Raw genomic sequence first — 13912 nt, 5'->3', positions numbered from 1 at the left:
ATTTTGACCCGTTTGGGGAGGGGGTTTTGGGGGGGGGGGGTCGTGGTTGAGTTCCTGCACCTTTTTTCTGAGAAAAAAAGCCCTGTAAGTATGTATATATTGTAAATGTATATAAGTATGTATAGATTGTAAAGATTCAGTAAAAGTGCTTTAAAACAAGTTTTCTGTAGCTATAGGCACTATAGAGAAATTTATCTTTAAATTTTGCAACAGGGGCATGTTAGCTATTTTCTATTGCACCAGAATCTTTGCAACCTGCCAGGCCTGTAATGTAAATGCACAACAGATGCTTCTAAACTGTTATAAAACTGGCTGACACCCAACTTTGGAACCTTTGTAGCGATCATTGAGGATATTTGAGAATTAGCTTAAAAAGCTAAAAAAATGTCAGGATTAGCTTATTATAAAGGTTTTTGTTTTGCTGTTTATTAGGAATATGTAAATATTTGAATGTCCATGTCTGGTAATGCCCCTAGGATAACTAGTACTAGTACTGAGTCAACAACTGATCACACTCAGGCTAAAGGAGTAAAAGCAGCTACTAGCGGGGCCAGAGCAGTGCAGTATGTAGTGAAGGGAAAAAAAGTGACTGAGATAGGTTTTCTTACTGGCTCAATAAACTGTTCCCCTCAACAGTGGGTGCTTAGCTGGCAAAGGAAACTCCTATAGACCTGAGATTTCTGCCCAATCCAGCCAACTCAAGCTGCTGTCATCTCTTGACCATGAGTTCCAGAAGATTAGCATGTTCACTCTGGAAAATATTGAACATACTGAAATATATTCTAAAGAGAGCCAAATACTAAAGAAATTCATGTTTTACCATGATCTTGGTTCTTACAAAGGCTTTAACATCTTAATTTTGTTTTCAAATTGATTTTTAGGCCTCATGCACACAGGACGTTTTTTTTTTTTAACTCTCCTAGAAGCCAGCAGTGTTTTTGCAGAAAAAATGCATGACGCTTGTAAAAGTGTCTAGAGCTTTTACAAGCTTTTAGGAGCTTTTACAAGTGTCAAGCTGTTGGGCGTTAATTAATTTCATTGGCTAGAATAAATAATTGATTCTGGCCATTGAAATTATATAATGCTCCAGCACTAGCGTTTAGGTGTGTTTAGCAGCTAGAAGGTTCTAGCACCTTTTAGTAGGATCAAGCATTTTTTTATGCCCTAACTCTGCTGCTCTTGGATGCACTGGTAGTGGGGTTTTTTCCTGCCACTAAACGCTGCTAAAAGCCTATGTGTGCATGGACACATAGGCTAACATAGACGGGCGTTTAGTGGCAGGAAACGAAAAAACGCCAAGGAACAGCTTTAAACCTACAGCCTTAATTATACAAAAAACTGGCAATTCTGCCATGAAGGTCTTTTTTCAGGTACTTCTTGTCATAGGGTGACAATGCTTTTTCCATGTCTACTAATTGTGCTTCTGCATTGCCTTACCTTGTGCTCCTGCCTCATGGACTACTATACTAGTGGCTGTTTCATTGCTGAAGTGTATGTAGACATAGACAATAAGACACTGCAAAAAGATGGCAGGAGATCAGCAACACTAAAATTCAACAAAGGATGAAAAAAGCGTGAAAACAATTTATTTTAAAAATATCAATTGTTTATAATACACCATGCTTTAGCATGTGCCAAATATAGGATTTAAAGCCATTTTAATTGACTTTAATGTTGATGTCTCCCATAGTCAACCTTGACACTATTTCATGTACTGCTTTTGATGTTTTGATCTTGCTATTAGTTTTGTAGCCTGTAGGTGTTAATAATTTTCTGTGTGTGTGTGTGTTATTTTTTTTTAAAGTCTTCAATCTACATTTCTTTCATAATGAATAACCCCGTAAATAATTGCTTGTCAAGAACTCTAATAGAAAAGACTTGAAATTACTTTCAGATATAATTTCTTGGGCTCCAGACTCGGCAAATGCTTTGACAGAAGGGTCAAAGGTTCAAGTGCTGACAAGGTCAGAATAGCATGTATATAGATATAATACAGGCATGGCTAATTCCGTAATGCTTATGTCAGGCTTTGAATTCAAGGAATAAAGCGCGATCGTGTTTTTTGTGTAGAAAGCCAAATAAAGACCAATGGTGAAAAACCTACATGTGTTCATTTTTAAATAATTGCCAAAACTAACAACCTATTTCTGTTTTGATTTTAGGCCCTCCAGGACAAAGAGGCAAAAGAGGTAGAAGAGGGGAACCTGGTAAGCTTTCTTTCTTTGGTCCTATTGTTAGGCTTTTTCCATAAAAGTAGTTTGTATGCACACACATAGTATAGTATACTCTCTTCCCTGTTGACTCAATAAATTCTCATACGTCTAGTAGTTGTTGTCACTGTTTCAGAATGGCCTTGTGCATGGACTTTCTCTCTGGCTTTCTATGTCTTTGTCCCAAAGCTTACAACACATTGCAAAGCTTATATTAGCCAACTGCGTACTAATGTAGAAAACATATTCTTAAACACACAGATTTCCCAGTACTTGCTATTAGTCAGTAGCTGGCTGAAAGAAGGAAAAAATTCACAGCATGTACAAAGTACAGGGAATTATTATGCAGATATATATACTCAGGGAAGTGGTTCTTCATTGTTAGGATGACTCATCCTTTAGAACAGGGAGGTCAAACTCCATTTTATCCTGGGCCGCATCAGCATTATGGTTGCCCTCAAAGGGCTGGTTGTATCTGTAAGACTATATAAATGTATCTACTTTATCATAATAAATAATTGCCTCTGCTTTAGATTATTACTGGTTTTAGTAAACACTTAAGGCCTCATGCACACTGGACGTTTTTACAGCTGCTGTTAGCAGCGTCAGACGTTTTTTTTTGCAGCTGCAGAACGCCCATCCATGTTATTCTATGGCCTCATGCACACATAGAGCTTTTAGGAGCTCCAAGTGGCATAGGCGTTTTACAGCTCCAAAAAAACCCCAGGAACTGTGGGTTCAGGAGCTCCAGCGTCAAGCTGCAAAAAACGTCTGACGCTGCTAAAGGCTCCATAACGTTGCTTAACGTGCGTTAAGCCACGTTATACGTTTTTTTTCTTCCATTCAAAATCAATGGTTCCCTATGGGAGCCTATTGATTTGAATGGAAGTCACACCGCAGGTCGGATCGGGGTGATCCGACTTGCGGTGCGACCTGCACTGTGAGAATCTTGAGGGGGAACTCCACGCCAAAATGGGGAAAAAAACGGCGTGGGGTTCCCCCCCCAGGTTCCAAACCAGGCCCTTCGGATCTGATATGGAATTTGAGGGTAGCCCCGCGCCGAAAAAACGGCGTGGGGTCCCCCCCAAAATCCATACCAGACCCTTATCCAAGCATGCAGTCCGGCATGCCAGGAAAGGGGAGGGGACGAGCGAGCGGCCCCACCCCCCCTGGATCATACCAGGCCACACGCCCTCAACATGGGGGGGTGTGGGTGCTTTGGGGCAGGGGGGGCTCTGCACCCCGCACCTCAAAGCACCTTGCCCCCATGTTGATGAGGACAAGGGCCTCATCCCCACAACCCTGGCCGGTGGTTGTGGGGGTCTGCGGGCAGGGGGCTCATCGGAATCTGGAAGCCCCCTTTAACAAGGGGGCCCCCGATCCCGGACCCCCTCCCTATGTGAATGGGTATGGGGTACACTGTACCCCTACTCATTCACCCCATAAAAGGCAGTGTATGGAAATAACGACAGGAGACGTTTTGGAAAATTTATTAAAAATCTTCATCCGGCTCTTGTCCTCTCCGGGGGTCTTCTCCTCTCCGAGGGTCTTCTGCTCTTTTGCTGTCCGCCCTTCTTGTCTTCTCCTCTCCGGGGTCTTCTGCTGTCTTCTGCTCTTTTGCTGTCCGCCCTTCTTGTCTTCTCCTCTCCGGGGGTCTTCTGCTGTCCGCCCTTCTGCTGTCCAATCTTCTTGTCTTCTCCTCTCCGGTCTTCTGCTCTTTTGCTGTCGGCTGTCCTTCTTCCTCCGGTCCTCCTCCTCCGACGTCTTCAGCGATTATGCCGGCCTCTGGTCTCTGCAGCTTATTATATAGCCATTAGGGGCGTGGTCGCCAGATGACGTCATCGGGAGACCACGCCCCCTTGTGTCACAGATGACGTCATCTGTGACACAAGGGGGCGTGGTCTCCCGATGACGTCATCTGGCGACCACGCCCCTAATGGCTATATAATAAGCTGCAGAGACCAGAGGCCGGCATAATCGCTGAAGACGTCGGAGGAGGAGGACCGGAGGAAGAAGGACAGCCGACAGCCGACAGCAAAAGAGCAGAAGACCGGAGAGGAGAAGACAAGAAGATTGGACAGCAGAAGGGCGGACAGCAGAAGACCCCCGGAGAGGAGAAGACAAGAAGGGCGGACAGCAAAAGAGCAGAAGACAGCAGAAGACCCCGGAGAGGAGAAGACAAGAAGGGCAGACAGCAAAAGAGCAGAAGACCCTCGGAGAGGAGAAGACCCCCGGAGAGGACAAGAGCCGGATGAAGATTTTTAATAAATTTTCCAAAACGTCTCCTGTCGTTATTTCCATACACTGCCTTTTATGGGGTGAATGAGTAGGGGTACAGTGTACCCCATACCCATTCACATAGGGAGGGGGTCCGGGATCGGGGGCCCCCTTGTTAAAGGGGGCTTCCAGATTCCGATGAGCCCCCTGCCCGCAGACCCCCACAACCACCGGCCAGGGTTGTGGGGATGAGGCCCTTGTCCTCATCAACATGGGGGCAAGGTGCTTTGAGGTGCGGGGTGCAGAGCCCCCCCTGCCCCAAAGCACCCACACCCCCCCATGTTGAGGGCGTGTGGCCTGGTATGATCCAGGGGGGGTGGGGCCGCTCGCTCGTCCCCTCCCCTTTCCTGGCATGCCGGACTGCATGCTCGGATAAGGGTCTGGTATGGATTTTGGGGGGGACCCCACGCCGTTTTTTCGGCGCGGGGCTACCCTCAAATTCCATACCAGATCCGAAGGGCCTGGTTTGGAACCTGGGGGGGAACCCCACGCCGTTTTTTTCCCCATTTTGGCGTGGAGTTCCCCTTCAAGATTCTCACAGTGCAGGTCGCACCGCAAGTCGGATCACCCCGATCCGACCTGCGGTGTGACTTCCATTCAAATCAATAGGCTCCCATAGGGAACCATTGATTTTGAATGGAGGCAGAAAAAAACGCTGCTAACAGCTACTGTGGCCAAACGTGCAATAACGCTAGTAGAAAAAGCTACTGAAAGCACGTTTTTACAGCTGCTGTTTCCCGGCGTTATGTAAACAGCTTTGGAGCACGTTTTTATGACGCCCTGTGTGCATGGAGCCTAAGACTTAGGACTATGAAGGGCATGTGCAGACCGTCACAGAGTCCACTCACAGTCCTGTAGCAGATGAAGCAAGTCTGTAAAAGGAGGGTCGCACAACACTGATATCATTCACAAGAAACTTTATTTGAGACTGCTCAAGCAGAACAAGGTTTGCCCATAGTGTTCTGTCTGAGCAGTCTCCAATAAAGTTTCTTGTGGATGATATCAGTGGAGTGCGATCGTCTTTTTCAACTGCATACAATTGTAATATTCCTATAAGCATTTTAAGCAGATGTCCTGAGCCCCTCACCCCCCCTTACATCAGAAGTCAAGAGTCTCCCACCCTCGCTTACATGACAACGCAACCCCCTTATCTTGTGCTGCTGCTGGGAAGAAGCTGGGGACGGAGATGCAGGAGAGGTAGGAGGGCCACATTAAATGGCCTGGAGGGCTGGATTTGGCCCACAGGCTTTGTGTTTAACACATGTGCTTTAGAATTTCCATGTTCAAGTGATGAGTCTGATTTACTTTTTGCTTATTAGGCAGTATTAAAGTCATTCTAAAGGCAGAGGGCATTCTATGCATTAGGATTAAATGCATTCTGTGTACAGCAGTCCCCCTCAGCCCCCCAATACTCACCTGAGCCCCATCTTGATCCAGCGATGCTGCCTAAGAGACTCGGCTGTCCGGGACTCTCCCTACTTATTGGCTGAGATAGCAGCGAAGCACTATTGGCTCCCCCTGCTATCAGTCAAAGTCAGTGAGCCAATGAGGAGAGAGAGGGGTTGGGGCGGGTCACAGCTCTGTGTTTGAATGGACACAGGGAGCTGTGGCTCAGCTCAGGTCCCCCCATAGTAAGCTGCTTGCTGTGGGGGCACTCAACAGGAGGGAAAGGCCAGGGGAGCCGAAGAGGCACCCAAGAAAAGGAGGATCTGGGCTGCTCTGTGCAAAACCAACTGCACAGCAGGTAAGTATAACATGTTTTTTATTTTTAACAAAAAATTAGACTTTAGTATCACTTTAAACCCAAAAAGCAAACATTTATTATATTGCAGCTTACCAATTTGTAGATGTGATGGCTGCATTTGTTTTATTTTTTAAGCTTTCTTTCCTTTATTTTTATCTGGTGATCCAGTCAGTAAGTCTATTGTTTTCCAACAGAACAAGCTGTCCTGCAAATGTAGCAGTTAGACTATTGAGAGAAACCATTTGCAACTGACAGGGGTGCTTACAATCATCAAATTATATTTATTTGTGTAAAACCTTTATCCCAAAAGGAATAAAAGATAGTTTGCTGTGACTGGTTATTTAACTGCAGCATGAGCTGGAGCTAGGCCTCAATTTGTTAGGCCCTTTTACATAGAGCAGAGTCTGCTCCAATCAGCAAGGGATCTGTAAAGCAGATTCCCTTACTTATCGGAGCCAAGCAGCATGGATGTCACATCTGTGCCTGTTTAATTTATGCAGAGTGGCCATGGGCAGACCTTGCTGTGTTCTATGGCAGACAGATGTAAATGGACTCTGCTGTCCGTCTACATCAGACTACCTCTGATTTGGTCCACCAAAATGGAAAAAGACCTAGTAGGACCCAGAAGTCTATTTACATCTGCCTGTCCATAGGGCTCCATGGACCTTCCAATTAGGTTAGTTTAAGAAAACTGACAGGCGTACCTGCTCAAAATGCCTGTGTGAAAGGGGCCTTAGTGTATCTAAATTTGCTAGTATATCTAACACCCCCCCCCCAGTCTGGCAATGCTGCTGTCCAAAGGTGCCCCTGTTCTCTTTCATCCAGAGTGGGGACATGCTAATACAGGAGGGGTGTTACTGGCCAGATCGACTGGTGAAAAAAGCTTTAAAAATAATGCAGCCACCACATATAAAGATAGGTAGGCTGCAATATATTACATTTTTGTTTTTTGGGTTTATCACCACTTTAGGGCAATATTAAAATAAAACACCTTTTAGGGCATGTGCATTGTTTTTATGTACTGGAATGTGATACATTAGGGAAGCCCAAAAATGCACCTGTAATATATTTGGCAATGCAGCCCAACCACAATGTGTGGCATGTGCAGAGCACATTTCACAAAATCACCAGCTGCTGTCTGTGGTACCATGTGGCAGACACATGGTTTGTCATTCCCATTAAAAAAGCAGTAGCAGAAAAGAATAAAGTAGTATAAACATAACCCATCATTCTCTTTTAGAAGTCTGTGGTGAAGATATATTTTATATGATTTAAGATTCAATTAGAAATCATCTAAAAACCTGTTTTGCAGAAGTAGAACAAATTATTGGTACACATTTCGTATTTTTTTTTTTTTATTATCCTTCAGTGTAATAGTTGAACATTTATTAATTTAATGGTGACTGCTGCAGTCTGCACCTGCAAATTGAAGGGAATAATATACTCTTATACATATATCTGGTAAATAAGCTGCACCAATACATTAGACCGTTATAAAAAATAAAATGTGCCCGCCAGCTCTAATAAAACAGATTTTGTGTTACACGTTAATTTTCTTTCCTGCAAATGAAATATATTTACTGCTGTTTGACTTAACTTTCCAATAAATTCCAATAAAAAAGTCACTGGGAAAAGAGAATTAAAGTTACATCTGCGGGATCTTTCAGTGAAAGGCAGATCACTCTTTGTAATACACACAGGCTAATTGAAATCATTGATTGGGAAGTTCACTTTACTAAGTTTATTAAAGCATAAAAAGCAATGGTTTAGACTGGCAATATTGTTTTTACTCTTTCACTAAAAAGGCACATTTTGTAGCCAAGAGTAGCCTTATATTATATAATCTTGGAAGAGTAATATTCATTCCTTTGAAAAAAATGTAATAATACATTTATTGTCAATGACTCTAAAACCGCCCGTTACTTAGTTAAGTTTTATTTTTGCCCTTGTTGTTGGCCATTCCTTCTAGACACTTAAAGTGGAACTAAAGTCTTCATATAAAATCTGTGAAAAGCCAGGCATGAGTTAAATAATATACAAATATAGCGACATATACACCTAACTGCTGAAGTCATAACATAGCACATACTTCCAAACAATCATGGATTCAGGATGCTAAATTATTGTAATGATTATAGTGAGTTAATCATTTTGGTATTTCCTAAAGCAAGGCCTATTATTCTAATTGGCAATATATCTTCAACATCTAATATACAGGGCAGAAAGGCACAAAATGTTTTTCATAATATAGAAAACACAATCAACTTGTTGTACACTACTAAAAGTGTAGTATATTGTGTTTTTTCTTTTGTTTTATTTTAATATGTTTCTAATTTGTGTTTTATTTCTTTTTTTTTTCTGTTTTGTCCCTTCACAGGACCACCTGTAAGTATGAGATCTTTTTTTTTTTTATCACTATTTAATATACTATTGGAGGGTTTGGTTTTTGATGGTACACTGATATCTTTTTAGTAAACAGTTTAAAATAGCCAGGTTTAACAATAAAAACTAACGTCCATAAATACTAAATCACTTAAAATGGTTATATCAGTGATCTTGTAGCTAGAAGAATGTATAATAGTTATTGAACTTGGAATTGTGCATACAAAGAAACATAAATCTACATCTATATTAAACAGGGAGAAATGTATTCAACTGATAAGACAGTAATGGCAGTCATGTAAAAATAATTTTTATTTATTTCCAAATGTAATGTATAACTGTAACTTTCAGAGCTGACATGTTAAATTCTTAAACATCTTTTCTTTTTGTAAAAGCTGTTTAAATTTGAAATTTTTATATCTGTCAAAACTGTTTCCAGTACTGTATAGTCAAAAATAATTGTATTATACCTAATTGTCATCTTTTTTTAACCTGGGCTTACCAACATTCCAATTTTTTTTTTTTTGCTTATGATTGCTTGATCATTGATACAATTTAAGGGGGGGGTTAGAATCTACAGTATGTCAGTTTTTTTATTGAGTTGAATATCTTCTTGGAGTAGTCTTATTAAGGGCTACTGTAACCGGATATATAGCTTATATAGGTTAACATACCAATTATAAATTAGAGTTAAAAAGATAACAAAGAAAATTTAATAATTACTAATTTACTTTAAACTTTTAACCCTGTTAACAATGTAGGAAAACATTTAATGAAGTATCCAAATGCAAAATTATGTAATTTAGTAGCTATAACATTTATAGAATATATTGGGACCTAATTCAGTTTAAGTTTTTAGATGTTGTATGTAGGCCCCATAAACACCAGTAAGACATGCCGGTTTACATAGTAAGTTATGTTTTATGCTGATTCAGCTAATTACAGTATGTTTTAAACTCCCAGTTTTATTTAAAAAAAAATCCTGGATGTCTCAAGTGGACCCGGGTTCCTTGGCTCAACATGTGAATTGTAAATTTAGTGAATTCCCCAAAGGGCTAGATAATAAGAGTTTCATTGATTGTATAGAGTTTTTGTGAAAGACTTCAGTACATTTTTCACATGAACACTCTGTATTCCTTTACTATTTTTTTCAGTAAATTGGACATGAAAGTGAGTAGGTAGTTACAGAACTCAGACCCTCAAAATGTACAAGTTTCAATAACTTTATTCTTATTTTGTTTCCATGTCCTGACGAAATTCAGCAGGGGAACTGTAGGGGGAAGGTGGTGCAACATAAAGTTATCTTTCCTCTCTCTTGTCTGGAGATCTGTACAGTAGAAAATTAGTTTTGTATATAAACCAGGCCCATGCTGCCTCCAAAAGTACAATGACACAAGAACAAGAGGGTGTCATCATTTAGGCATGCCAAGGGCAACATACTGGGGTTGATTTATTAAAACAATAAAACAGTGTATGTTCACTTTGCAGTGTTAGTGTTCACTTAGCTCAGTGAATGAGGTGAAGCAGTGATCACTTCAATCATCCAGTTTTCTGCAAGCAAAAGTCATGTTTCTTATTTCCTTTACACGTGATTGGTTATTCAACATGAACTATTTCCTGATCTAAATGAACATACACCTTGCAAAGTTAATAGCTTCTACTCCTTTAGTAAATAAACCCCTGTGTCCAAATACAGCTCTGGTTGTTAGCCACACATACACTTTTAGGGGGAGTTTACTAAAATGACACGATACAAAATCTGATGCAGCTTTGCATAGAAACCAATCAGCTTCCAGGTTTTATGGTCAAAGCTTATTGAACAAGCTAAAGTTAGGAGCTGATTGACCACCATGCCCAGCAGCACCAGATTCTGAGTGCTCCAATTTATTCATCTCCCCTATATGACCAGACGTGGACACAACCTAACAAATGAACCTATATGAGCTTGTTGGACATCCTATTCTAAAACCATGGGAATAAATATGGAATTGACACCTTTTACTACTGTACCAGTCTCCTCTTTTCTGGAAAGGCTTTATACGCTATTTAGAATGTCATTGAGACTTTGTGCCTATTCAGTCAAATGGTCAGGTATTGATGTTGGTCTGTAGGACCTGGCTTGCAACCAGGATTCCAATTCATTAAAAAAGTGTTCATTAGGATTAACCACTTCCCACCCGGCCTATAGCACAATGATAGCCAGGCTGCAGCTTTAAGATCCTGACTGGACATCATATGACGTCCTGACAGAAAGCGCCACTCGTGCAGCCACGCAGTGGCGCGATCTGTCCGCGGCCATGTCCACAGGACACAGCCAATGACTGATCAAAATACATTCTCGGTGCTGGTTCCATGTGACTGCCGTGACCAATCACCTTTCATGCCATCCATTGTGTACAGTTGTGTTGCTAGCTGTGATCACAAAAAAAGAAAATAATAATTAAAAAAAAAATTATAACTTTTTTTTTTCTGTACTGTCACCAGTCAGTGTCCCTGATCACCGCAACACCAGTTATATGATGACGCTGTACTGCACTGGTTACAGTATGTAAACAAAAAAAAAAAAATTATTTATTTTTCCTAATTTCTTCATTTTCAAAACTATTATGACAAAAAGATACATCTTTTCATTTGTTTTCATTTCATCAATTGTCATTCAAAGTGCAACACCGCTAAGCCCCGGTTCACACTTATGCGATGCGGGAAGGCTGCGAATCCGCAGCCTGTTCCCACATCGCAAACGCACCCCCGGCAGTTCACACTGCCATATGCGATACGCTGGGGGTGTCAATGTAATCTTAACGACACCCCCAGTTTGATCGCATATCGCAGTGCGATCTTGCAGTTCGCACAGGATCGGATCGCACAAGTGTGAACCGCTGTGCGATCCGATCCTGATGCGGCTGCCAAAAAGGGTCCTGTGCGTGTTTGCTGCGGGTGCGGTGCGAATTTAGCCATACAAAGTGTATGGCTAAACTCGCACCGCACAGCCGATTGCATGTAATGAAGGAGCAGTGCGCTCCGACATTACATGCGAACGCCGCAGCCGCATGAATGTGAACCGGCTCTAAAGGCTGCAAATTGTCCTGGGCAGAAAGGGGGTAAAAGTGCCCAGTTTTGAAGAGGGCACAGCTTTGTGCAGGCAACTCATGTTGCTCTACACCTCAACAAACAATGTTTTAATGAACCTGTCTTTGTAGACGGGCATACAGCCATGCTGAAACTGAAATATGCATTTCCCAAGCTGTTGCCATGAGGTGGGAAGCGCACAGTTAAATGTTTTTATATTCTGACAGTTAACAGTACCCTCCACTGCAAAAATCTGAACTCAATTACTAGTAAACCCACCTACGTTTGGCCATAAATTGTATGTAGTAAGGCAGTGATGGTGAACCTTGGCACCCCCAGATGTTTTGGAACTACATTTCCCATGATACTCAACTCCACTACAGAGTTCGTGAGCATCATGGGAAATGTAGTTACAAAAACATCTGGGGTGCCAAGGTTCGCCATTACTGTAGTAGGGGATAAAATAAAAAAAAAACCTACAATACAACTTCAAATCTTAGTTGATACTTTCCACTACCTAGACAGATCTTGGGCTGGCAATTTAAAAAGCTTATTTGTCTCCAAATTTGTTTTGATATATTAAAAGATATCACTGTTTTCAAAGTTCAAATGACTGGATGAAACCATACAACTTATTATAAAACAGATGCATGTATTTTTGTATTAATTGGCTGTGGACCCGTATACATGAAATAAAAATTGTAATGATTGAAAGGATTTGTACAGGCGAGGGATACAGAGCATTCTTAGGTCACACTTGACCAGTATTTCTTTTTAGATTACAGAAACAGTTCTGAGACTGCAATAGTTTTAAAGTCCACATGCAGCAGTGAGTTGAGTGAGTTCTATAAACATTAACTATGGCTTTTGGCAAATTTAAGCATGGAAAGCAGACAGAGCTCAACCATTTATGGCTTAATTGCAAAACCAATTTTAATAAATGCGGTAGAATTCGCAAAACATAGATAAATCATTTTTATCAATGACCTTTCCAGATTTCTGTCCATAAAGTCCCATTTTTTACACTGAGTCCCTTTTTCCTACAGCTGCCTTGATCGCATTTAGATAGAAAAGTTGGCAAAAGAATTATGGAGTTAGCGGAGCCAGACTAAAGAAATGAAAGCACATATTTTAAAACTCAGTGTATGAGGGCCATCTAGTCATATTAGTCAAAGTGATAAATTAGTTTATTATACTGATTTAAATCAGTTTTGTGATCTCAGCCTCCGCTTACTGAGAACTGTAATCATTTTAGCCATTGCTTTTTATATACTAGAGAGCCTATTTACAAAAACTAGAGCAAAGGACAGCAGAGATGTCATCCACATCATTCAGGTTCCTGTCTTTTTTTTGAAGAATGAAAACTAACTAATACGTCCTCAAGCCTGGTGTTTGTGAATAATCCTTTATGTAGTCTAAAAAATAATATAGTGCTAAGAATTTGCACAGTGCTTTACCCCCTTAACCACTTAAGCCCCGGAAGATTTTACCCCCATTCCGACCAGGGGGTATTTTGCGATTCGGCACTGCGTGACTTTAACGGACAATTGCGCGGTCATGCGACGCTGTATCTAAACGAATTTGGCGTCCTTTTTTTCCCACAAACAGAGCTTTCTTTTGGTGGTATTTGATCACCTGTGCGATATTTTGATCACGCGCTATAAACAAAAAAAGAGCGTAAATTTTGCAAAAATAGCAATATCCATGTGATCAGTGTCTTTACAGCGAGGAGAATGACAGGTGGCTTGTTTACACAAGCTGCCTGACATTCTCCCTCTCCCCCGCCGATCGCCGAGTGGCCGGCGGACATCGGGTCCGCTGGTCACACGCGCGGGGGGGTCCGTGACCACGCGGGAGCGCGCCTCCGGCCCTAGACCCTCACAAGCAAGCAACGTAGCCCTACGTTAGTTTGCCTGTGAGGGGCTGACCGCCGACGTAGATAGTCGTGCGGCGGTCGGCAAGTGGTTAATGACCAGGCCATTTTTTGCAATTTGGCACTGCGTGACTTTAACTGGTAATTGCAATGCAATGCTCTACCCAAACAAAATTGATATCCTTTTTTTCCCCAAAATTGAGCTTTCTTTTGGTGGTATTTGATCACCTCTGTGATTTAAATTTTTGCAATATAAACGAAAAACTACCGAAAATCTTAAAAAACAAATTACATTTTTTACTTTTTCTTATAAAAAAAATCCAATAAACTCAATTTTTGTCATACATTTAGACCAAA

General features: G+C 41.4%; 1 protein-coding gene across 1 annotated transcript in view; it reads left to right on the top strand.

The window, feature by feature from the left end:
* The window catches only part of COL25A1 (collagen type XXV alpha 1 chain), a 613974-nt gene that overhangs the window by 371214 nt on the left and 228848 nt on the right, over positions 1-13912 (top strand). Inside the window, exons 3-4 of the mRNA XM_082263198.1 lie at positions 2163-2207; positions 8609-8616. Of these exons, the coding sequence (XP_082119324.1) occupies positions 2163-2207; positions 8609-8616 (53 nt within the window). The remainder of the gene's footprint in view (positions 1-2162; positions 2208-8608; positions 8617-13912) is intronic.

Source organism: Pelophylax lessonae (genome assembly GCF_965119305.1).
Source record: "Pelophylax lessonae genome assembly, chromosome: 1".
Classification (NCBI taxonomy): domain Eukaryota; kingdom Metazoa; phylum Chordata; class Amphibia; order Anura; family Ranidae; genus Pelophylax; species Pelophylax lessonae.
This window is presented reverse-complemented; position numbering and strand designations above follow the sequence as displayed.